The sequence below is a fragment of the Dendrobates tinctorius genome, unplaced genomic scaffold, assembly GCF_039654945.1.
Source record: "Dendrobates tinctorius isolate UK_male_01 unplaced genomic scaffold, ASM3965494v1 ptg000083l, whole genome shotgun sequence".
Classification (NCBI taxonomy): domain Eukaryota; kingdom Metazoa; phylum Chordata; class Amphibia; order Anura; family Dendrobatidae; genus Dendrobates; species Dendrobates tinctorius.
In genome coordinates, this window is record NW_027361751.1 from 14,879,863 (window position 1) to 14,906,442 (window position 26,580).

Genomic DNA, 26,580 nt, shown 5'->3' on the forward strand with positions numbered 1-26,580 from the left:
AAAAAAAAAATTGATCAACAGTCCTCGTGACTAGAGAGTCTCCACACAGTGACTCCGATTACGCAAAGTTTGTATCTTTTTTGTTGGCTATGAAGTGGCGCAGCGCACTCTTGTACAAAATGTATTATGGTTCTGCAGCACAGGACAATGGTAGGAGGGGTAAAACTGACCCTGCACTGCGACTAGGCTGATGCCCTACGATGGAGTGGGCCACCCATTCCTTGTGAATAGACCCACCGACGATCCTAGGCTAATCTCAAGCGAAGACCTATAGATAGGGGGAAGGGGGTCCCTGAAAGATATAAAGATATAAGGACTGGGTAAAAAAAACGGGTCACCTCCTAACAGAAAACACAAATAAGGCTGCAGAAACAAACTGAAAACAAAAACTAAGACTAGCAGAACTAGAGGTCCCAGAACTGCATTAAACAAACAGAAAGCAAGGCAAGGCTCCAAGCCAGACTTCAAGCGGATCAACACTGTTGTCCAGCAAGGAATGGAAGACAGGTGCAGGTTAATAAAGGGCGATACAATCACCTGACCAAAGGCAAACCCAGCACCAGGGAAAAAGGACCAGCAACCAGAACACTTCAAGAATATGGCGGATAGTCACAAACTGAGCAGATTCTAACAGTACCTCCCCTTTAACGAAGATCCCCCGGATCCTCTAGGCCAAGCCTTATTCCGAAATCTCTTGTGAAAAGCCTTAATTAATCTTGAGGCTGAGACGTCCACAGCTTTCACCCAGAAATTGTCCTTGGGACCGAAACCCTTCCAGGACACGAGATACTGTAAGCCTCCTCTGTGCCACCTGGAATCAAGAATGTGTGAAATCTCAAACTCACAGTCCTCATCAACTGGAGGAGCAGATGGCATAGCCACCTTATCAGGCGTGTCAACTTTCTTCAGCAAAGATACATGAAAACGGATTTCATTTTCCAGGACGAAGGAATGTCCAATCTGACCGCTGCAGAGTTGACAATCTGAACCACTTTGAAGGGTCCTACAAATTTAGGCCCCAATTTTTTAGAAGGGATCTTTAAACGCAGATTCTTAAAGGACAACCAAACCATGTCCCCAACAACAAAGCTCGCCTCCTTTCTTTTCTTGTCAAAATATCCTTTAGACCTCCTATTAGCCTGATTCAGATTATGGCGCTCAAGTCCAAACCCTTTCCAAATCTCCAGAAAAACTCTCCTCCTCAGGCACTGCTGCCCCAATCCTAGAAAAAGGACCAAAAGATGGATGCTTCCCAGTACAAAAAGAGAACACCCAGCCGAAGAAGACGTATGATCATTGAGAGCAAATTCAGCTAATGGTAGATTTTCCGACCACATCTCCTGATTATCTGCTACAAAACATCTCAAAAACTGCTCAACGTCCTGGTTCTTCCTTTCGGTCTGTCCATTGGATTCCAGATGATAACCCGATGAAAATGACAAATGAATCTTAAGTCTGTCACAAAAGGCACGCCAAAAATCGAGCCACAAACTGTGGTCCCCTATCGGAGACAATGTCCGTGGGGACACCATGGAGTCTGACAATCTCTTTCACAAATGCCCTGGCAAGTGTCTTAGCACAGGGTAATTTATTGAACGGGACCAGATGACACATCTTACTAAACCGGTCTACCACGACCCAGATGACAGAAAAACCCTCAGAGACCAACAGGTCGGTGATAAAATCCATTGCAAGATGCGTCCATGGGGAACTAAAACTCTTATGGGCAGAGCAACCCTGCCGATGGGGCATGAGAAGCCTTAGACCTAGCGCACAAGGTATACTGACGCACCCACTTGACGATTTCCCTTAGCCACCCCGGCCACTAGAAATTCCGACCGATCGACTGTCTAGTCTCGGCAATCCCTGGATGACCCGCCAAACAAGACTCATGACATTCCACAAACAAAACTCTCCTCAGGGCTTTAGGCACAAATAATTTCCCATATGGAGTGTTGGTTGGTGCTGCATCCTGGGCTTTCAGAATGCTATTTTCCAACTCAGAACCTAAAGCTGCCACCACCACCCCATTCTGCAGAATAGATTCCTCCTTTTCAGTATTAACCGCTGGGGAGACACACCGAGACAAAGCATCAGCTTTAACATTCTTTGTCCCAGGGATATATGTCACAGAGAAATGGAACCAGGCAAAAAACAATGCCCACCTAGTGTTTCAGCCGGTCCCTGTCCTGACACGGCGCCCAGGTCTGCCACTATTACACCTGGTCCCAGTCCTGGCGCTGCGTCCAGGTCTGCCGCTGGCCTCCGTTATGGGCACTCACCTCGAGCCTCACATGCTGTCCTTAGGCAGCAGCCTACCTCGTCTGGATCTCATGTTGCTGCTCAGCATTCAGGCCTCTCTCCTGCCTCCACCTCCTGGCGTCATGTGAGGAGATCTGTAGCTAAGGCTATTAGGGCATGCCCGTCCACTCTCCTGCCTTCTTAAAGGGACGGCGTGCATTATTCAAAAAGTGCATTTAACCAATGGCAGCGCACTGGCTGCTATTTCTGGCCTCTCCTCCATAGGGAGAGTGCCGGAGCAACGAGTATCATTGCTTCATCCGGTTCTCATGCTAACCTGTCTGTGCTGCGTCTGCATTTTCTAATGCTCTCTGTCTCCACAGCATATCAGTATCCTGTGCTTCCTGGTTATATCTGCAACCATCTGGGCAAAAGCCATCCCGTTCCGCCAACAGCTATCCGTGTCTGAAGACTGTGTGAAGGTCACTGGAACCGACTCCTTACCATCTACCCGGATCCAGGACCCGGCTCATTACGGACTCTGCTGTAACTACTGTTATCCCTTTTGGTCCCGCTGGGACAGCTGCCATGTGTTCGGGGTCTAACTGGAGGTAGCACCTGTGTCCTCCGGGTATTCCATTCTGGCCCTGTCTGAGGGGCTTTACTACGTGTGCCCGGGGCTCACTAGTCACGCCTCCTTCGGAGCTCCCCGAACCGTGGTCCCGAGGTTTCACTTTAAAAATAAAAACGAACGTGAACTTCACCATCTCTGCCTCCGCTTCCATTCGTTACAGATTGCTCCAACCATGGAATCCACTGGACCCCAGAGGCCTCCGACTATGGAACTGTGCCAAGAGGTGACCCGCTTAAAAGATCAATAGGACAAGATCACATCTTACCTACGTAACCTGTCCACCCGCATGGATTCTCTGCTGAACCCGGCTGCTGCTGAATCACCTATCAACACCCAGGTATCTGCTGTCACGGCAAGGGTCCTCACCTAGTGGCTCCTCCCCACTTTCATGGTGACCCCACTCAGTGTTGGGGTTTTCTCAACCAGTGTACCCTACACTTTGAAATCTTGGGGCACATGTTTGCTTCTGACCGTGTCAAAGTGGGCTTCATTATGTCACATCTAGCCGAAGAGGCTCTTGCCTGGCTAAACCCGTTATGGGAGAGAGGAGACCCGCTGGTTAATGATCTTCAATCTTTCCTAGAGACTTTTCGCAGGACTTTCGATGAACCTGGCCGGGTCACGTCGACCGCTTCTGCCCTGCTTCGTTTACGCCAAGGAACCCTCACGGTGGCTCAGTATGCTGTTCAGTTCCGCACCCTCTCATCTGAGCTGTCCTGGAACAATGAGGCCTTGCTGGCTACCTTCTGGGAGAGCCTATCTGGAAAAATTAAGGATGAGCTGGCGGGACGGGACAGGCCTACCATCTTGGATGACCTGATTTCCTTGGCAACCCGGACTGACCTGCGTTTTCAGGAGCGTTCCATGGAGATTAAGTGAGACAAGAGGTCCTACCACCTGGACTCTAGTTCTTCCAAAATGGCTACCTCATCTTCTTCTCCCGAAGCTATGGAGGGAGGTAGATCGAGTAAGTCTGGCCAGCCGCCAGGAGGCGCGTCGCAAAGACGGAAGCTGTCTATATTGCGGTAGTTCCGAACACCGGATCCGCTCCTGTTCAAATAAGTCGGGAAACTGCTGTGCCTAGGTTCGGTAGGAGAGGCAACCCTAGGTAGAGAACATTCCTCTCCTTCATTGCAGATCTCAGTCTCCGTGACCTGCGGAGCAATAAAATTTTCTGAACTCTGTGTTGGATTCCGGGGCCACTGGGAGTTTTATCCAGGAGACGCTTGTGGATTGTTACCACTTACCAGTTCAGGCTCTTCCCAATCCGCTGCGTGTGACCGCTGTCGATGGCCAGCCACTGACTGAACCCGTCCAGTTCCAGACTGTGCCAGTGGAACTCTGGGTAGGTCTTATGCATTCTGAAAGACTCCGTTTTTATGTGTACCATGGTTTGTCTCACCCCTTGCTTCTAGGTTTGCCTTGGTTTCAGAAACACGAACCAGTTCTTAATTGGAGAACAGGCGAAATTCTACGTTGGGGAGATTCCTGCTCGGACCGTTGCTTAACCCGGATTGAACCAGTTTCACACCCGGTCCAACCTGCTACCCTGCCTGGATTACCACCCGCTTACTAGTCCTTCTCAGATATCTTCGGGAAAAAGGAGGCTGAAAAACTCCCCCCAGGGATGGAGACGAATGGAAAACAGCCTTCAACACCAGTGATGGTCACTACGAGTACCTGGTAATGCCGTTTGGTCTAAGCAATGCACCCGCTGTTTTCCAAGAGTTCGTCAATGACATTTTCAGGGATCTGTTTTACACCTGTGTTGTCTACCTGGACAACATTCTGATTTTTTTCCACTGACTTGGTCTTGCACCGGAGGCAAGTACGCCTAGTCTTACAGAGGCTCAGGGAGAACAGACTGTATGCAAAGTTTGAAAAGTGCCTTTTTGAACAATCCTCTTTGCCTTTCCTCGGTTACATAGTTTCCTCCACAGGATTAAAAATGGATCCAGAGAAGTTATCGGCTATACTCAAGTGGCCACGTCCGTCTGGGCTGAAGGCCATACAGCGATTTCTGGGTTTTCGCCAACTACTACAGACAATTCATTCCTAACTTCACCCGAGTGGCGCCCATCTCGGCTCTGACCCGTAAAAGGTACAAGTCCCAAGGATTGGCCCCCTAATGCGGAGGAGGCTTTTGTTTCTCTAAAAAAGGCCTTTGCTGTCGCACCTGTTCTTCATCATCCTGACTCTAATGAACAATTTTTTCTTGAGGTCGATGCCTCTTCAGTATGTGCGGGAGCCGTACTAACCCAGAAATCGTCCACTGGGTGAATGCACTCCTGTGGGTGTTTTTCCAAGGTTTTTTTTTCCGCAAAGAAATTATTCTGTTGGAGATCAGGAATTGTTGGCTATCAAGTTGGCTCTGCAGGAGTGGAGGCATCTTCTAGAAGGAATGCTTCATCAGGTAGTCATATACACTGATCACAAAAACCTTGCTTACCTCCAAACTGCACAAAGGCTGAATCCTTGTCAAGCTCGCTGGGCTTTGTTTTTTGCTCGCTTTAATTTTGTTCTTCATTTTCACCCAGCTGACAAAAATGTCAAAGCAGATGCACTTTCCAGAGCCTTTCTACCTCCTGATCAGGAAGAAGAACCGCAGCACATCATTGAACCCTCAAGGTTAGTCGCTGTCGCTTCTTCTGACCTTACCCGGCTTCCCTCTGGGAAGACTTTCGTGTCAGCTTCTGAACGCACTCGTGTCCTTCGGTGGGGTCCCTCATCCAAGTTGGCTGGTCACGCTGGTCAGAGAAAGACTCTGCAACTTATCTCCCGGTACTATTGGTGGCCTGCTATGGCTAAGGACATTCAGGAGTACGTCACAGCCCGTCCTTCTTGATCCCGTAACGAGACGGCCAAGCACCTACCCGCAGGTAGGCTTTAGTCCCTACCAATTCCGTCTGCTCCCTGGCAACACATCGCGATGGACTTCATCACAGATCTTCCGATCTCATCTGGCTCTTCTGTGGTGTGGTAGTGGTGGACCGCTTCTCTAAAATAGCCCACTTCGTTCCGCTACCCGGTCTTCCAACTGCTCCTGAGTTGGCGCATCTGTTCATCCGGCACAACTTCCGTCTCCATGGTTTCCCTCTCCACATAGTTTCCGACAGAGGAGTCCAGTTCACCTCAAGATTCTGGAGAGCAGTTTGTAAACTGGTAAGAATTGAACTGGATTTTTCCTCAGCATACCATCCCCAGTCCAATGGACAAGTGGAGAGGACAAATCAAATCCTGGCTGGATTCCTGCGTCACTTTGTCAACGCGCATCATGACGACTGGGTAGACTTACTGTCCTGGGCCGAATTTTCTTACAACAACCAAGTAAGTGAATCTTCTGGAAAGTGTCCCTTTCAGATTGTCTTCAGACTACAACCCGGGATACCTCTTCCCACCTCCGGATCATCTGGCGTTCCGGCTGCCGATACTTTTTCCAAAGATTCTTCTAAGATCTGGAGGGACACCAAAACAGCTCTGGAGAAAGCCTCCCAGAGTATGAAAAGGCTTGCGGACAAGAGACGTTTGGATGCGCCTATCTTTCGTCCCGGAGACATGGTATGGCTCTCTTTGAAGTATATCCATTTAAAAGATGCCATTCTACAAATTGGGTCCTGGATACATCGGACCATTTGAAATCTTGAGACAGATCAATCCAGTCTCGTACAAGCTGAAGTTGCCTACTTCCCTACGTGTGCCTAACTCCTTTCATGTTTCTCTCCTCAAACCGGTAGTTCTGAGCCCCTTCTTTAAGGATCCGGGTATCACTCCTGACCCTGTCTCGGACGATGATGTTTTTGAGGTAAAACATATCTTGGCCGTAAAAAAAGTAAGGGGTAAGACCTACTACCTGGAGGACTGGAGGGGTTTTGGTCCTGAGGAGAGATCTTGGGAGCCTAGGGAGAACATCCAGGCTCCTCTACTCCTTAAACGGTTCTACGCAGGCTTGAAGAAGAGGTGGTTGTAAAGAGGGGGATGCTGTTACACCCGGTCCCTGTCCTGGCGCGGCGCACAGGTCTGCCACTATTACACCAGGTCCCCGTCCTGGCGCTGCGTCAAGGTCTGCCGCTGGCCTCCGTTATGGGCACTCACCTTGAGCCTCACATGCTGTCCTTAGGCAGCAGCCGGCCTCCTCTGGATCTCATGTTGCTGCTCAGCAATCAGGCCTCTCTCCTGCCTCCACCTCCTGGCATCCTGTGAGGAGATCTGTAGCTAAGGTATTAGGGCACGCCCGTCCGCTCTCCTGCCTTCTTAAAGGGACGGCGTGCATTATTCAAAAAGTGCATTTAACTCGCTGCTCCGGCGCTCTCCCTATGGAGGAGAGGCCAGAAATAGCAGCCCGTCCGCTCTCCTGCCTTCTTAAAGGGACGGCGTGCAGCAGCGCACTGGCTGCTATTTCTGGCCTCTCCTCCATAGGGAGAGCGCCGGAGCAGCGAGTATCTATCATTGCTTCATCCGGTTCTCATGCTAACCTGTCTGCGCTGCGTCTGCAGTCTCTGTGCATTTTCTAATGCTCTCTGTCTCCACAGCATATCAGTATCCTGTGCTTCCTGGTTATATCTGCAACCATCTGGGCGAAAGCCATCCCGTTCCGCCAACAGCTGTGTCTGAGGACTGTGTGAAGGTCACTGGAACCGACTCCTTACCATCTACCCGGATCCAGGACCCGGCTCATTACGGACTCTGCTGTAACTACTGATATCCCTTTTGGTCCCGCTGGGACAGCTGCCACGTGTTCGGGGTCTAACTGGAGGTAGCACCTGTGCCCTCCGGGTATTCCATTCTGGCCCTGTCTGAGGGGCTTTACTACGGGTGCCCGGGGCTCACTAGTCACGCCCCCTTCGGAGCCCCCCGGACTGTGGTCCCGAGGTTCCACTTTAAAAATAAAAACAAATGTGAACTTCACCATCTCTGCCTCCGCTTCCATTCGTTACACCTAGCTTGACAAGCATTCAAACGTTTAGCAGCATCCATATAGATCAGATTCTTATGATCAGTGAAGACTTGTATAGATAGGATGCCTAGCGCCCTCCAAAATATGTCGACAATGCTCAAATGCAAGCTTAATAGCCAGCAATTCTCGGTTCCCAACAATGTAGTTGAGCTACACCTCTGAAAATTTCTTAGAGAAGAACGCACAGGGATGTACCCCATCCTCTCCCTCCTGTGACAGAACAGCCCCCACTCCTACTGATGAGACATCCACCTCTACCAGAAAGGGCTTAGTCTCGTTTGTCTGGACCAACAAAGGAGCAGAGCTAAACTTCTCCTTGAGATGCTGAAAGGCCTTAACAGCCTCAGGGGACCATTGGACAGTATTGGCACCCTTCTTAGTCAGATCAGTAAGGGGTTTGGCAATAAGAGAAAAATTCTTTATGAATTTTCTGTAATAATTAGCAAACCCCAAGAATATCTGAAATGACTTCAAGCATTCAGGTCTAGGCCACTCCAATACCGCCTGAACCTTCACCGGGTCCATCTCAAACGCATCACTGGAAACAATGTACCCCAAAAAGCTAATTTTCTACGCATTTCTCCAGTTTAGCAAAGAGTGAGTTTTCTTTCAGAATCTGCAGAACCTCGCGGACTCTCTGCCAATGCAACTCCAGATCGGGCGAGTAGATCAAAATATCATCCAAATAAACGATAACACTCCTACCGATCAACGGCCTCAGAATGTCATTGATGAAATTTTGAAAGAACACCAGAGCATTTGTAAGGCCAAAAGGCATTACTAGGCACTCAAAATTACCTTCTGGGGTCTTAAAGGCTGCCTTCCATTCATCGCCCTCTTTGATCCGCAGCAAATTATATGCCCCTTGGAGATCAATCTTGGAGAACCACTTGGCTCCAACCAATTGGTTAAACAAATCCGGAATTAGCGGCAAGGGGTAAGGATTGCGCACAGTGATCTTGTTAATCTCCCCGAAATCTAAACACAGCCTAAGACCCCCATCTTTCTTTTCTAGCCAGACTAGTCTGCAGGTATTCCTTTAAAGGGAATCTGTCACCCATATTTATTGATATCATGTAAAGTTATCACCCAATTATGCGTCCCATAAGGATTCTATTAAGGCTTTTGACTCCCCTGACCCCGCACCTTTGAGGCATAGATACCTTTATCTTGTTGGGGATGTATGCAAAACACTGCGGTCCAGTCCGATGGGCGTGGCTTAGTCGCCTTCTCCCCCCCCTCCTCGGCTTGCTGCACGTATTCTTGAATATCAAAGATAATGTTGGTTTCCGCGCTTGTGCACTGTAAAGGCCTCCGGCGCCTGCGCAGTATGCTTTGCCCAACTGTGGGCGAAGCATATAATCGCTACTGCGCATGCGCCGGTATTTTCCAGCGCGGTCTATGCCCCGGAAGTGCGTCCTGCATGTGAAGACTTACGGGGCATAGACCGCACTGGAAAATACCGGCGCGTGCGCAGTAGTGATTATATGCTTCGCCCACAGTTGGACAAAGCATACAGCGCAGGCCTTTACAATGCGCAAGCGTGGAAACCAACGTTATCTGTGATATTCTCAGATGCAGATTATGTGCAGCGAGCCGAGGGGGTGGGGGGGGGGGGGGGAAGGCGACTAAGCCACGCCCATCGGACCGGACCGCGGCGATTTGCATACATCCCCAACAAGATAAAAAGGGTATTTATGCCTCAAAGGTGTGAGGTCGTCGGGGGGGTGGGGAGTCAAAAGCCCTAATAGAATCCTTATGGGACGCACAATTGGGTGATATCTTTACATGATATCACTAAATATGGGTGACAGATTCCCTTTAAGGCCTCCTTCTCGGGGATCGTCAGATTGAATAAACGACTCTTAGGGAGAGTAGCACCTGGGACGAACTCAATAGCGCAATCGTAATCTCTGTGCGGTGGTAGAGCTTGTGAATCAACTTCAGAAAAGTCTTTCCAGAATTCCTAAATGGGTTCAGGTAACTCATTTTTCACCACAGCAGGGATGTGTACATCACAACATTTCCCATAACACCCCTGACCCCAGGACCTTATAGCACTTTTAACCAGGGTAACCCCAGGACGACTGGAAAAGGCAATTTATCAAGCACAAACAAATCTAAAGATTCCTGGTGTTCCATATTCACAGTGGGTGGAAACCCGATGACCTTTCGGGAAAAACACCCATGCTCTAGCGAAGTGTTATCAATCATCAATCGCCACTACAGGAAAAGGGGATGACAAAGGTACAGACTCAATCTTATACTTGTCAAGAAATTGTTGAACGATCAAATTCAGTGCAGACCCACAGTCCACCATCACTTGAAAATCCATAGTATGACCATGACAGATAGAATTAGCAGAAAAAGAAACTCCAGCAGACTGTAAAAATGCAATACGAACGGGAGGGTTACTCAGCCCCTTTTTTTTCTTTTCCTGATTTATGCGACCTTCACATTTTATCAAGCAGTCTTACCACAATAACGGCAGAGCCCCTCAGAGAACCTTCTCTCCCTTTCCTGGGAACGAGAGGACATTACGCCAAGTTGCATCGGTTCCCTGTAGTCCACAGGGTTCTCTTGAGAGACAGGACCCAGCAGAATTGAATCCTCATTCTACCCGGCTCTCTATCTTCTACCCACCCTGATGGCTATCTGCATTGCAGCCTCAAGAGTATCAAGAGCAGGGTATGCAATGAGTAAGGGTACCGTTACACTTAGCGATGCACCAGCGATCCTGACAACGATATGGATCGCTGGTGCATCGCTAAGTGGTCGCTAGTGAGCTGCCACACAGGCAGATCTCACCAGCAACATAGCAGGGGTCGGGGGTTGCTACTTACCTGTCAGACGCGGCGATCCTGACGTCCTCCCGCCCGCTTCCACGCCTCACTCGTCGGCGCCACAGGAAGCGAAGCAGGAAGTGGCCGACGAGGAATGGTCCAGGGAGTTCTCGCGTGACCAACGATGAGCAGCGAGGGAGCGGGTCGGAGGTAAGTATCACATGTAGCGATAGCGCTAGCAATATCGCTGCAACGTCACAAAATCGGTGACTTTACAGCGATATTGAAAGCGATATCGCAGTGTGTAACGGGGGCTTAAGTCTTTAACCCTGTTATTCAGACCTGTTAAAAACGGACTTATGAGTGCTGGATCATTCCAGCTGACTTCTGCAGACCATCATCTGAACTGGGTGCAATATCTCTCAGCGTCACCAGAACCCTGTTTCAGCCATCTGACTTTAGCCTCGGCTGTAGTGACCCGATCGTCATATTAAGCCCATAGCAGAAAAAAAAAAAACCTTTCTACTGACCCCAAACAAGGGTCATCTGGACGCAATGAAAATTCCCAAACTTGCGGCTCCCCTCACAATAAGGACATAATAATCCCCACACGCTGTAATTCCACCCCTGAAGACCTGGGTCTAAGCCGAAAATAAAGTAAACATGCATTTTTGAACGAAAAAAATTCCTGCCGTTTACCAGAAAAACATTCAGTCAAGCTCACCTTAGGCTCTTCAGGGCGGACCCCTGGGCAATTACTCACGCGCTGTTGTAAGCTGGAAACTTCCAATGTTAACCGTTGCAGGAGTTGAGCGAGATCTTGAACGCTATTCATATTGCAGAACTCCGGGAGGGTTTTTTTTTTACTTTCTCAAGCTGGACAAACTGTTACGGTTCTGCTGCACAGGACTAGGGTAGGAGGGGGAAAGCTGACCCTGCACTGCAACTAGGCTGATGCCCTACAATGGAGTGGGCGACCCATTCCTTGTGAATAGACCCAAAGACGATCCTCTAATCTCAAGCAAAGACCTATAGATAGGGGGAAGGGGGTCCCTGAAACATATAAGGACTGGGTACAAAAACGGGTCACCTCCTAACAGAAAACACAAATAAGGCTGCAGAAACAAACTGAAAACAGAAACTAAGACTAGCAGAACCAGAGATCCCAGAACTGCATTAATTAAACACACAGAAAGCAAGGCAAGGCTCCAAGCCAGACCTCATTCGGATTAACACTGTTGTCCAGCAAGGAATGGGAGATAGGTGCAGGTTAATAAAGGGTGATACAGTCACCTGACCAAAGGCAAACCCAGCACCAGGGGAAACAGACCAGCAGCCAGAACACTACAAGAAAATGGCGGATAGTCACAAACTGAGCAGATTCTAACAAAACGTTTCCATATCGTACAAGGCAGTGAGTATGTTCACACTACTACTGAAAAATGTGAATCGGAGGAATCCCATTACACGTCAATGGCATATGTTCTATAGGGGATCTGCACAGTGAAGACTAAACTAGGAGTAAGAGAAAGGTTTGCGGCTGTTCTACAGTACATTATACAGCATTTTAATTACTTGAAGAGCATTTACATGTAAAACATTCAGTTTTTCGTCGAGTTCACCTTCTAAACAGCATTGTTCTTCTGTTTCTTCCTTCTTTAAGGTAACCCACCGGCAAGAAGCGAGAGCCAGACTCTCCAGAGGTGGAAATCAAAGGATCAATATAATATACCAATACAATTGTAGGTTCCCACAATTATTGCATATTATCGGCAGCACATTCTATTTGCATGGAGAGATGAAAGGTCAATGAATAGTTTTTAGGATGTAACAAAATAAGGAAAATCAGTCAAGAAATGAACGTTTGCTGGTTTGATGGCGGATTAATGGCAATCAAGGGGAGCGAAGAAATTAACTAATTTGGTAACGGAAGCCTGAAATTACTCCACGTCAGGGAGCTTGTGATTAAGTAACTTACTTCAAATTCCTCCAAAAATGACATTAGGTTTTTTTGCACCTATCTCATAGCAGAAACACCAAAGCAGTTTTCAAATGCATGTCAGCAAATTCTACCAGCAAACAACCGGTTTCCCCTCAGGGTCCTGGTGCTTTTGACAACCAGAAAAGAGCTCCAAATAGTACTTAATGGAAACGTTCTTCTCCTAAACTTTTTATTCTTGGGCTCTCAATACACCAAGTAAACCAAGAAGCACTTTTGGGCAAACTTTCATCGTCCAGCATCCCAACCGCTTTTTTTTTTTTCTTCCCCCAATGAACTGGGTGACAATCAGCAAAAAATGATCTGGGATGTAATAATGATCCTCCCGGTGGCAGTTTATGGTCTTTTCCACTGCAATGATTTTTGGCGAATTTACCAACTTTGGAAAAGAGAAAAAGATCTTTGAAAAAAAAAAATCCAATCCATTCTCCCCAAAGGTTCAGATGTAAAATTCTTTAATCAAGGCTTGTAGATTTGTAATTATGGTATGTCAGCTACATTTAAACAAGAGCGTTAAAAGATTGTTAAAGTTAAACTAACACAATTGCAATGTGAATTGTCTTAGTCTCATTCTAATCTACTGATGTCACTTTCATTTAGCCGGAAGGAAACAACGGGACAGTGTCTGTGCTGTTTTTGCATGGCCCCAGCACTCTCCATTCACTTTAAATTGAAACCATTATTAGTTTCAAATGGATAGAAAAAGACATATTTAAGGATGGTTTATGCAATTAAAGACTAACTTATGGACACGCCATGATCGCTCCACCACACGGACCACTCCACATACGTTCTTCAGGATAAAGCTGATGTTATAAATCACACTCTGACCTCTGAGTCAGCTCATATTTATCCCACCAGCCCAATGTCCATCAACGTGCTCCACCAATAATGAAGGGAGTCTGACATCTGAGGAATGGGAGACTTAAACTTTTCCCGATTACATCATGTAAATTACAATAGTACGTGCATGTGCAGCGCTACAATGGGAGATGTATCACTCATTTATGTCCTTAAGCTGTTGGCCGAAAGATTGTTCAGGTAACTTCCCCGAACAAAGAAGTGCTCGTGTTCTCTATGGGAAAGCCACCGACTGACACATCGACTGGCAGCTTATTTCTGGGAGAACAATGATCGACAGCAATTGGACATGCCTGATCAACATCTCTCTCGACTATCAGTCGGCTGGCACTCCCTTATACATTAGGCAGTACGCCACACCAGTCCATTTTGGAAGGGCTTGGCTGACATAAGCTGGCTGTACTAATTAGACTTAACTCCCATATGCAGTCATACTATAGTGAAATTCCATTAAGCAGCCTTGGCTTCTCCAAGGAGGTTTCCAGGATCTAACCAATCATAGGCAGTAAAGGCCCAAATTATGGATGAGAGGACCTGTGGAAGTTGGAGTTTGGCCTAACTTGAGTCCAAAGTTCGGTTCTGGTGACCCAAACTTTGGTGCTGTAAAATGGTGGTAATAAGGGCTGGGGCTGAAAAAGGAAGAAAAATAGAGGCAAAAGCAGGACAACTGTCCTGTAAACAAATGAGGATAGAAAAGAGACAAAATAACATAGAATAAAAAATAAATCTTGAACCAGGAGGCAGAGGTCCAAGTGAGGAGTGGAGCAGTGCCTTGCGTGTGTATTTTACTGTACTTGGTAACAAATGGAAAAAAAAAAAAAAGTGACGTGGGGTCCCCCTAGTTTTAATAACCAGCCAAGGAAAGCGGACAGATGTGAGCTGGTCTTGTCATGCTGGGAAAGGGCAATATCCATGGACCTTCCCAGCCTATTAACATCAGCCTCCAGCAGTCTGCTTTGAAGGTTATTAAAAATGGGGGGACCCTATGGGTTCCCCCATATTTGTAATAATCAGCTAAGACAAATATTTTCCCCTTCTCAGCCTAATAAGACCAGCCCTCAGCCGCAGCTAACAAAGAGAGCAAGGGTATTGTAAGGTTCACTTTAAATAACCCTTATAAAACTTAACTTTTATTGAAAAACAAAACAAATTATATATATCGACCCTACAAGGATGAAAAAAGTGCAAGTCAAGAGTGGGGACAGAGCAGGAAGGTGATATGGCCTCATGAGCCTAGAGGCACCACCCTGGCTAGCACCCTGTATAAGACTAGCCTAGATTGACACCACCGCTCATCCGTTGACTGTCCCAAAGCTAGCTCAATTGGCCTAGATGAAGAACAAACTATAGTCGACCATATCCCTCATAGTAAACACTTCAACAATGGAAAAGACGTATGCCATAGATGAGGGATAGGCAAAAAATACCTAAACATCCCAGAACTGAAAAGAAGTATCAGTTGAGGAATAATGGACATTGCAGCATGGCAATGACAACATAGCGAAACACCTAATATCTCAGCTAAACATCTGCATGCATGTTGGACAGCACAGTGCAGGAATCCGTGCAGCATACATACAAAAGACTCAATGTAAGGAGTGGTGCACTGTCTCCTAGACTAGAGCCTACTACACACCTTCCTACTTGCATAGGTTTGCACCCTAAATTGAAGAGAGATGGCGCCCTTGACCATTCGTCATCTGTCCCTATGCTCCCCTGTCTAGCCCTACCGTTAGGCGCATAGAAAGAAAAGTATAAATTACTATGCCTTCGGGTATTAATTTCGAGGGTGGAAATGGTTCCAAGGGAGGTACAAGGTGGGCTACCCTCCAGGAACTTCTCACAGATAGTAAAAAGGTACAGTGTCCACTCAAAATGTGTTTAAAAAAAAAAAAGCCATGTGATTGTCTATAGAGCACTCACACAATAGAAGAGAGTCCCATGCATGCAACAGCGTGTGTGCGTGTTGACTTGTGACCATCTTCCTCTTGATTACATTCCAGAGGTTTTCAATGGTGTTCAGGTCTGGAGAGTGGGCTGGCCATGACAGGGATTTGATGTGGTGGTCCTTCATCGCACCCATTGATTGACCTAGCTGTGTGGCATGGTGCATTGTCCTGCTGGAAAAAAAACAGTCCTCAGAGTTGATGATCATTGCCTGAGCAGAAGGAATCAACTGTGTTTCCAGGATAACCTTGTGTGTGGCTTGATTCATACGTCCTTCGCAAAGACCTGCCAATTCCAGCCTTGATGAAGCATCCCCATATCACCGATCCTCCACCAAATTTCACAGTGGGTGCAAGACAACTCCTTTGGCATGGTTAAAAGTTATTTTTTCATTCCTATTACTTTTGGGATATTACTAGCACTTGTTTTGCCATCCAGCTATGTCCTACTGCACGAGGATTGTGAACACCACAGAAGGTATTTTAAACTTTCCTTCATTAAATTAGATTTGGTTCAGATCATCACCTAATCAGAAGCACATTAAGTAGAATGAGGTGTACTCTGGTTGCAATTCAACTGACACTGGAATGGAATGGCTGTCAGACATGTAGAGAAACCGATTTTTATAAATCTGTGAGAGCTTCGTTCTCTCAACGGAGCTCAATACACTGGATGAAGACTGGGATCGTCATGGTACGTCTCCGCAAGAGAAATTGACATTCTGTGGTCTTAAAAGACGCGCCGCAAGTCAATCTCCGTGGGTGATCCGTGGATGCATAGTGGACATGGGATTTCTAGATTCCCATTCACTGTGCTATAACATCTGGCCGCTGCAGGTTTGACACTGCATAAGTACGCATCTGATCGTTCGAACATACCCTGACTCGTATTTTCTGCCCACATAGACATATGAGGGCTTGTGTGCAAGTGGGAAGAAATAGCGAAAAAAAAGTGCAATTCTGACATAGTCTTTTGGGGATTGAAGGCTATGTGCACACGCTTCGGATTCCGCTGCGGTTTTTTCCGCGCGGAACTGCAGGTAAAACCGCAAGTCAAGTGACCTGCAGTTTTGCTGCGTTTTGGCCTGCGGTTTTGCCCTGCGGTTTCACACCTCTACTATGTTAAAGGTGTGAAACCGCAGCAGAATCCGCAGAAATAATTGACATGCTGCGGAAAAAAAACCGCAGCAAAACCGCGCGGAAAAAACCGCAGTGTGAGCACTGCGGTTTTGAAAACCCATAGGGTTACATGGTAAAGTACCATGTCTGCGGAACTGCTGTGGTTCCGCAGGGCCGGAACCGCAGCAAAAACCGCAGCGTGTGCACATACCCTAAGGTGTACATTTTGTGGTATAAATGGCCTCGCAATAGGATTTTGCTCATCGATATGATTATGGCGATACCAAACTTGTCCAGTTTTATTGCTATTTTCGTGGTGAAAAAAAAAAAAAAAATCAGACATTTTCAAAAACAATTTGTGATGTGTTGCCATTTCCCAAGACCTGTAGTGTTTTCATTTTTGATTGATGGAGCTGTGTGACAGCTTATTTTTTGCGAGGGTTCAAACAATTTTATTGATCCCATTTTGGGATAGATTTTTTTTTTTGTAACAAGTGATCAAAACGTCACAACAAAAAAAAACAAAAAAAAAAACAAGACAATTTTGAAGTTCTTGATTTTTTTTTAGTGTTTACAGATCAGGTTAATTATTTTTGCATATCTGACTTTTCTGAACGCAGCGATTATACGTGTATTTTTTTTATTTTTAATGGGTCAAAAGGGGGGAGATTTGAATTTAATTTTTTTTTTTTGTACTTTCCACTGCACTTGTCCCCTTCAGGGACTTGAAAGCTGCGATCGTCTGATTGCTTGTATTACATATTGCGATACCGTAACATTGCTATATGTAGTGAAAATCACAGTCTCCTTTGAGGCCCGGTCACAGGCAGGGTTTTATAGGAAATCAGTAATGACAAGTACTGTGGTCTTAGATAGACCTTTGGCTGTCGTAACTCACAATCACGTAGCGGGCGCAACGATGGAAGCTTGGAATGATACGCCCCTATTACGGAGCATGCTAAATCCCGCTGTCAGAGCATGACTGCAAGATTTAACAGGTTAACAGTTGCAGGCTTAGCTCCACTGCACCCACTATTGTTAGAGGCAGGTCCTGGCTGTAAAACACAGCCATCACCTGCTGGGTATGGGGCAAGCTCAGCCCGTTCCAAACACTTGTATGGCGCATGTCGTGGTGGAGTTAAGGACTTGCTGTACGGAATGGAGTGTCATGTACTCCTTGTCAGCTGGCCAGCCAAAACCACTTAATCCAAAGACCTCAGAACAACTGAAAGCCCCCTACGGGTTTTTTTTTTTAGTTTTCGGTGAAGTCTTTAGAAACATACCAAACTACAGCTTTTAAAAAAATATTATCCATTATTATAGACGTTATTTCAACATTCTGTTCCCTAATCCTTTCGAAATATGTATGCGGTTTCCATAAGTGTTTTGGATTCCATTGTCATCAAGTTGGGTCCATGTGTCAGCTTTTCCAATTTAAAGTCTCATCAGTTTTTGTTTTTTTTTTAAAGACATTCTCTCGCGCTTCTGTCAAACACTAAAAAACAGACAGCACATAGCTGGCATCTGAGTGATATCTGATTTTATCATTGACCCATACACTCAGTTCAATATCAGACATGTCTCTGTTTTGGCCCAAACCCCGCGGTCCGAGAACTACACAGACATGTGAATACCCGTAAAAAACACAGAAGAGAGAACAGGAAACTGGGGAAGACGGTAAGTATTGTCATACACTACATTATAGAAATATTTAGATAAGGATTAAGGAATAAAATGCTGGGAGCTTTGTTAATATATGTTTGTAGGAATTTAGACAAGGCGAGAAATCAATACAAGCATTTTATATCCTATCAAGCGAATGTCTTTAGTCATAAGAACACGGATACAATTCTAACACTTTACTACAGTAAATTATTACTAATTAGACATTTATAAAAGTCGTAGTGTGAAAAAAAAGAAATAGAGTAAGGGGAAATACGGTCATGTGAATTCTACCTAGAGATGCCCATACACATTAGATAGTAGCTAATTCAAAAACTTTTCAAAACAATTTAAACCAGAGCTCTGATGTAATCGCTTTGGTGAATTGGCGCTTTGTGCACAAAACCTATAAGGCCGGGATCACACATGCGAGGAATACGGCCGTATCTTTCATGTTAATACCCGGCACTATCGTCGGCACTCAGGAGCGGAACGGGTGGCTCCATGTATTGCTATGCAACAATGTCGGGTATTAACATGCGAAACTCAGCCGTATTCCTCACATGTGTCATCCCAGCCTAAGAGTATGTTCCCACGGTCAAATGCTGCGGATTGGACTCTCCATACATCCGCAGCGGTCACGTTACAGCATAGTGGATGGGATTTCAAGAAATCCTAAGTCCACTATGCATCCATAGACGCCCGCGGCTCACCTGCAAAGACGGACATGCGGTGCGTCTTTCCTGACCGCAGCATGTCAATTTATGTAGCAGAGATGCTCCGTTTCCGCTGTGCAAATTACCCATACACTTTCATTAGATGAGGTAAAAACCGCAGTATCTTCTTAGTCACATGCGTATTAAGTACAGGAACGCAGCTACTACACACATGTGTACTAACTTAAATAATAGTGTACCTTATTTCAGCCGGAAGTACACCTACACTGTAGTTCTCATGATCGATAAGCTGATCGCGAGAACTGCAGTGCACGTGACCGCCAGGGACCTAGTTATCTCCGATGATGATGTTCAAGCTCAGCTGTGTTCTGGATGTCATGCTCAATGGTGGCATAATGCATTAAGCCAGAGGCATCCAGATGTAGCAGAGCTGAACTCATCATGGGACAGCATGTATATCTTCTCATTGGACAAGTAAGAATATTGTTGCTTTTTTATTTTAAATTTCTTCCAGGAGACAAGGGAGTCGGTGGAATAGACGACAAAGTAAGTATGGTTTAATTAAGATCTATTAAAGAAATCTGTGTCATTATTTCAATTCAAATACTTTATTCTAGCTGTATATTTATTTACTATACAACTATAGGATTAGTAATGGAGAGGTATCTTACAGACGCCTCTCCATTACTAACCTCAGGGCTTGAGGTCACCCAACAATACAAAGGTGACATCAACCTCACAAATATTGCCCCACTTGCCACCGCTACAGGGCATGTGGGAAGAGCCAGGTAAAGTGCACAATTGGGGAATCTTTGGATCTGCCAATTGTGGGGCAGCTGCGAGCTGCTATTTTTAGGCTGGTGAGGGCCAAAATCCATGGACCTCACCAGCCTGAGAACATTAGGCCGCAGCTGAATGTTTTTTCCTTGTCTGGTTAACAAATATAAGGGGACCCCACCCTATTTTTTTTTTTTTTAAATTACCGTATATATTCGTGTATAAGCTGAGATTTTCAGCCCATTTTTTTGGGCTTAAATGGGCTGAAAGTTCCCCCTCTCGGCTTATACACGAGTCATGTACCTGGCGGCCAGCGGAGGAGGGGGGGTATCAGAGATCATACTTACCCTCCCGGCGAGGTCTCTGCAGCTCCCCCCGCTTCTCCATGGTCTCCCTTCCTGCCTTCAGTGGTCACATGGTACCGCTCATTAAACGCACAAATATGCGCATATTCATGAATGTATCACGTGACCGCTGAAGGCAGGAAGGGAGACTGTGGAGAAGCGGGGCTGCAGAGACCGTGCCAGGAGGGGGTAAATATAGCGATATTCACCTGTCCGGGGTCCATCGCTGCTCACCGCTGTCTGCTGCATCCTGTGTCAGTGACGTTTAAGCAGCAGAGGGCGCGGTGACGTGGTTAGTGCACTCTGTGCCCTCTGCTGGCTGAACAGTCACTGACACAGGAAGGGTAGACAGCGGTGAGCAGCGATGGACCCCGGACAGGTGAATATCTCAGGTTCCGGAGCAGGAGAGGAGAGTATGGCATTTTTTTTTTTTGCAGCAGCAGCAGCATACGGGGCCATAATATATGGAGCATCTTATAGGGGCAGCATATGGGGGCATAGTCTATGGAGCAGCATACGAAGGGTATAATCTATGGGGCATCTTATGGGGGAATAACCTATGGGGCATCTTATGGTGGAATAATCTATGGCGCATCTTATGGGGCCAAAACCTTTATGAAGCAGCATATGGGGCATATTGTTCTATTGAGCATCTTTTGGGGGCATTATTAACCTTTGTGCAGCATTATATGGGGTGTATTTTACATGGAGCATCTTATGGGGCTCATCATGAACTGTATGGAGCATTATGTGGGGCTCCTGATTCAATATGGATATTCAAAAACATTTAACCTACTGATGTCTCAATTAATTTTACTTTTATTGGTATCTATTTTTATTTTTGAAATCTACCAGTAGCTGCTGCATTTTCCACCCTAGGCTTATACGCGAGTCAATAAGTTTTCCCAGTTTTTTGTGGCAAAATTAGGGGGGGATCTGCTTATACACAGGTAGGCTTATACACGAGTATATACGTTATTTATTAAAAAGGAGGGGACTTTTTTTGTGCTTTCTTCCACTTCCTGTGTCATGTATTTCTGGCTGTGTCACAAGATTCACCATTATGTAAATTAGCAGACATGCATAGTAAGCTGCGGTCCCGCACTTAATACACATGTGACTAGGAAGATAATGCAGTTATACCACATCTGATAGTGAATGGGTAATTTACGCAGCGGAGACTGAGCGTCTCCACTACATAAATTGACATGCTGCGGTCTTGAGAGACGTGCCCCATGTCCGTCACCGCAGGTGAGCCGTGGGCATCTGTGGACACATAGTAAACGTGGGGTTTTTTGAAATCCCATCCACTATGCTGTAACATCTGGCCACTGTGGGTTGGACGCTGCGGATGTACGGAGCATCCAACCCGCAGCGTTTACTGACCGTGTGCACCTACCCTTACAGAGCTGCCGCTAAACTCCTCTGGTGCGGGCTGATCAGGGCAGTAAACAGAAGCATAAGACAGTGACAATAAATAGTCCGGATATCTCTCTACAACATCTGTCTGGGGACAGTCATGAAGCCGCCATACACATCAGATGACTGGTTGGCCCCACCAAAATCAAAGCCTTTCAACAAGCTTTATTTGGCTGGTGAACCTAAACAGTAACAAGGACAACCGTGTAGAAGCCAGTGTTCGGGGTTCAGCACTGAACACTTGGTGTCTGGTACAAGTTCCGAACTTTCCTGTTCAGGTTTGCTGATCCCTACTCATGAACATCACATACATGAAGCTCTATCATCCCTCACTGTACACAATGGCTTTATATGCGTCAGCAACAAAGGACGAGGCCATCCAGCAGAAATGAAGGGCACAGAGTCTTAAAAAAAACGGGTGAGGCTGTTGCCCACGTTGCGTTTTTTATGCTTTTCCGCGGCGTTTTTGCTGCAGCGGAAACGCTAATAAAATAAATCCCCATGCAATCCTATGGGATTCCGCAGTTGCTGTGCACATGCTGCGGATTTTCCTGCTGTGAAATCGCATAGCGGTAAAATCCGCAGCATGTTCGTTATTTATGTGGAATCGTGCCAATATGCCCACCATGCGTAAAGTGAGCGCTTCATGTGCGGATGGTACCCAGGATCTGGAGGAGAGGAGACTCTCCTCCATGCCCTGGGTATGGTAATCCTGTAAAAAATAGAATTAAAATAAAAAATAGGGATATACTCACCTTCTGTCGGCCGCCGCAGCCTTCCTGCCTCTCAGCCACGCTGCCGGCAACTTCCGTTCCCAGGGATGCATTGCGCTAATGACCACTGATGATGTAGCGGTCTCGCGTGATGCTACGTCATCAGAGGTCATTGTCGCAAGGCATCCCTGGGGACGGAAGACGCTGGCAGCGCCAATGAGGGCCGGGAGGACTCCGGGGGCCGACAGCAGGTGAGTATATCCCTATTTTTTTATTTTTATTATTTTTAACATTCTATCTTTACTATTGATGCTGCATAGGCAGCATTAATAGTAAAAAGGTGGTCACACTTATCAAGCACTATGCTGGAGAAGTGTCACCAACCTGTCAATCACTTTCCAAGCGATGCTTCAAATCGCTTGGAAAGCGCTAGCATTCTGCAAGCTAAAAATGCTTGTGTTTTGCGGGAAAATGCATGCAAATTCCGCATGCGTTTTACCCGCGGCAGGGAGTTGCAGAAATGCTGCGGACAATTTACGCAGCATTTCTGCGACATGGGCACTTAGACTGAATGTAAAACAAAACTGCCCACATAAACCAATCACAACACAGCTTTCATTCTGCTTTCTACCTCTGAAAAATAAGAGCTGTACTGTGATTGCTTACCAGAGTGACCAATCACAGAGTCGCTTTCATTTTTTCATGTGTAGAGTATGGCATGACAGCAGCACTGTGATTGGTTGCTATGGGTAACAATGGCAGTTAGGCAGGAGTCTCGTCACATGGCATCACGTTATGGACGCAGGTTACACCAGGACCGCCACTGGTAGAGATGAAGGAGCACCGGATAACAACGTGCAGCAGATACACAGGGATTCCTGTCATGTTTGGCGCTGCCATGACAGAGGCGTGTTCGGGCACGTTACGTCAGTGTCTGCATTACTGACAGGGGCGACTCAGCGTCACTCACACGCCTGCCCACTCCACTCACCGCTTCACTACACCGGTCTTGATCTTTATTTGTCTCACTCGTGGGTCCGCCATCTTTCAGCAGGGGATAATAATACAAGCGCGATGCCGTCACTACCGTGGCCACCGAGCATGCGCAATGCGCATAGTTACGGCCCAGCTGTATAACGTGACAGCGGCTGACGTCACTGGGAGGAGCGGGAGCTGGTGTGCAAACTGCGCATGCGTGCGAGCCCTCGTTGTCGGGCGGTGTGCAGTGTGCGCGATCCCTGCTGTGAGCGCAGTGCATGCTGTTAACCCCAGCAGGACCGAGGCTATTTTTGCTTTTGTGATTTCATTTATAACTCCTCCTTCCAAAAGCAATAAACCCGTTTTTATTTTTCAGTCTTCAATCTACCAGGCTTGTGTTATGCGAGACGAGGTGTAGCTTAGAAGACGCCATTCACTTTCCATTTACTGAACTGAAAAAAACAGAAAAGTATAGGGAAAAAAATGCAATTCTGTAGTTGATTTTTTAATTTTTCATTTCCTGCGTTAGTAGTGGGATAAAAATGACCTGGTAACGTGATTCTCCAGGACAGAGCGATTACAAGGATACCAAACTTATTGGGTTTTCTGATACTTTATTAACTTAACCCCTTAAGGACCAAGACACCTTGTAGGTTAATGGCCGGGCCTCATTTTCCCACTTCTGACCGCTGTCCCTTTATGTGGATGTCCGTGACATACTGTACTTCATGTTACTGGTAAATTTTGGTTGATATGACCTGAGATTATTTATGAAAAATTGGCAAAAAATGTGAAAATGTCCCAATTTTTAACACCTTCATGACCGGAGGTATTTTGCGTTTTCGTTTCTCACTCCCCTTCTTCCCAGAGCCATAACTTTTATATTTTCCATTAATATGGCCGTGTGAGGGCTTATTTATTGCGGGACGAGTTGTACTTTTAAACGACACCATTGGTTTTACCATATCGTGTACTAGAAAACGGGGAGAAAATTCCAAGTGCGGTGAAATTGCAAAAGAAGTGCAATCCCACACTTGTTTTTTGTTTGGCTTTTTTCCTAGGATCACTAAATGCTAAAACTGACCTGCCATTATGATTCTCCAGGTCATTACAAGTTCATAGACACCGAACATGTCTAGTGTTAGGGTTGGCGGAACGCACCAAATAAAATATAATAATAAGGTGCGTTCGCAACCTGGAGTCCACCGTGCAGAGATGGTATACTGCTGCTCGGTAATGGCGAACACTGAACACTGGCGGGGTAACCGCTGACCCGGTGTGTACAGGAGCGAACTCTATTACTGCACAGAGCCGCAGAAAGCAAGTGCCGGAGCCTGTTAACCTCAGAGGGCTCGGCAAGCTGAACACTAGTTAGGAGACACAGGGCCCTGCCCCAAGGACACAGGGTTAGAGTCCCTCTAATCCCACTAGCGTTTGACACCACATGCGCACTGCATCGGTTCAGTGGACACTACTAACCACCCAGAACAGGGAGGTAAGTGCTTGGCTTGCACACGGCACCGCTGCGAGGAACGTTGCTGCACATGCGGTCCGGTGGTGCCTTGTGCTGACTGGCGCTATCCGGTGCTAACGCTCATGCGGAGAGCGGTATGCTCTGTGGCACATAGATTATGCCACTAATGGCGCTGACTCTATCTCCCTAAACACTAACTCATACACAACCGAGGGTAGGGATTTCATAATGAGTTAGTCACCAGTCTCATACATCCGTTATCACACACACAACTAACCATCAGAGTCTATATTAGCGCATGGCCGAGCGGCCATGCAAACCTTTTATAGCAGCATCCTTCCGGGACCTTCCTGATGGTCCAATCCGAGCTGCTTGAGGACCTGAGCATGTGACCTCCGACCTGCAATGAGAGGTTGTCCCACGGGCATGCTCAGTAGCCCGAAAGAAGGACTTAGTCCCTGGAGCTGCTTGCTGCTGACCAGTGCAGGCTGCTATCACTGACCCTGAGATGACAGCAGTTACTGAACCAACACCACTGGCCTGAACAAGACACCAGGAACGATGTCTTTGCTGAGCAGCCTCCTCTGCAGCTGGGACTGAATGGGAGACCGCAGAAGGCAAGGCTCGAGATCCCTCCTGTGCAGAGGCAGGAATCCGACGCCTAACATTTATATTCTTTATTATCCAAGTGGTGAAAAAATATTCTAAACTTTGTTAAAAAAAAGAATTTGCGCCATTTTGCGATACCGGTAGCATCTCCATTTTTCATGATCTCGGGTTGGGCGAGGGCATATTTTTTACGGGCCGAGCTGACGTTTTTAATGATACAATTGTGGTGCTGATACGATCTTTTGATCGCCCATTATTGCATTTTAATGCAATGTCGCGGTGACTAAAAAGACGTAATTCTGGTGTTTTGACTTTTTTTCTCGCTACGGCGTATAGCGATCAGGTTAATCCTTTTTATTGATAGATCGGGTGATTCTGAACACAGCAATACCAAATATGTGTATGTTTTGATTTTTTTTTATTGTTTTATTTTGAATGGGGCGAAAGGGGGGTGATTTGAACTTTTATATTTTTTGCATTTTTTAACATTTTTTAATTTTTCTCTCTTTTTTTGTTTTACTGTTGGCATGTTTCAATAATCTCCATGGGAGGCTAGAAGCTGCCATAACCCGATCGGGTTCTGCTACATACAGGCGATGCTCAGATCGCCTCTATGTAGTAAAATTACTCACTTGCTAAGAGCGTCGACCACCGGGTGGCGCTCATGGCAATCCGGCAGTGACAACCAAAGATGTCTCCAGGAGACCTCTGGCTGTCATGCCAACCCACCAGTGACCCGATGGCTGGAAACGCGTGTTAAATGCCGCTGTCAGAATTTGACTGTGGCATTTAACGGGTTAATAGCCGCGGGTGGATTGCGACTGCACCAGCGACTATTCTGGGCACATGTCAGCTGTTCACAACAGCTGACATGTCCCGGTGAAGATGAGGGCTCACCGCCGGAGCCCACATCAAAGGGAGGGTGTCCCACTTGTGCGTAATATTATGTCCAACGTCGGAAAGTGATTAAACTTTAAATTTTTATGCCCTTAGATCAGATCTATGTCACACAAAATACAGAAAACTAACATTTAGAAACATGTTTACTTTACATCGACATCATTTTTTAAACTTTTTTTGGTTAGTAACATAAGGGTTTCTCATTTTTCCAACAAAATTTCTAAAACCATTTCTTTTAAGGACCACATCACATTTGAAGTGACTTTCAGGGGCCTACAGTTGCATGTAAAGGTTTGGGCATCCCTAGCCAAAATTACTGTTATTGTGAACGCAGTTTAAGCAAGTTGAAGATGAAACGTTTACATTCCACCATATACAGTATGATAGAAGATACCCAAAATTGACACCATTCTAAAAACTGCACCCCTCAAAGTGCTCAAAACCACATTCAAGAAGTTTATTAACCCTTCAGGCTCTTCACGGGAATTAA

The 26,580-nt window shown here is 46.4% G+C and overlaps 1 protein-coding gene across 1 annotated transcript in view; it reads right to left on the reverse strand.

The window, feature by feature from the left end:
• TBCA (tubulin folding cofactor A) overlaps positions 1–23,280 on the reverse strand; it is a 79,275-nt gene extending 55,995 nt beyond the window's left edge. The window contains exon 1 of the mRNA XM_073584143.1: positions 23,121–23,280. Coding sequence (XP_073440244.1) covers positions 23,121–23,173 — 53 coding nt within the window. The 5' untranslated portion in view covers positions 23,174–23,280. The remainder of the gene's footprint in view (positions 1–23,120) is intronic.
• Positions 23,281–26,580: the final 3,300 nt, after the last annotated feature.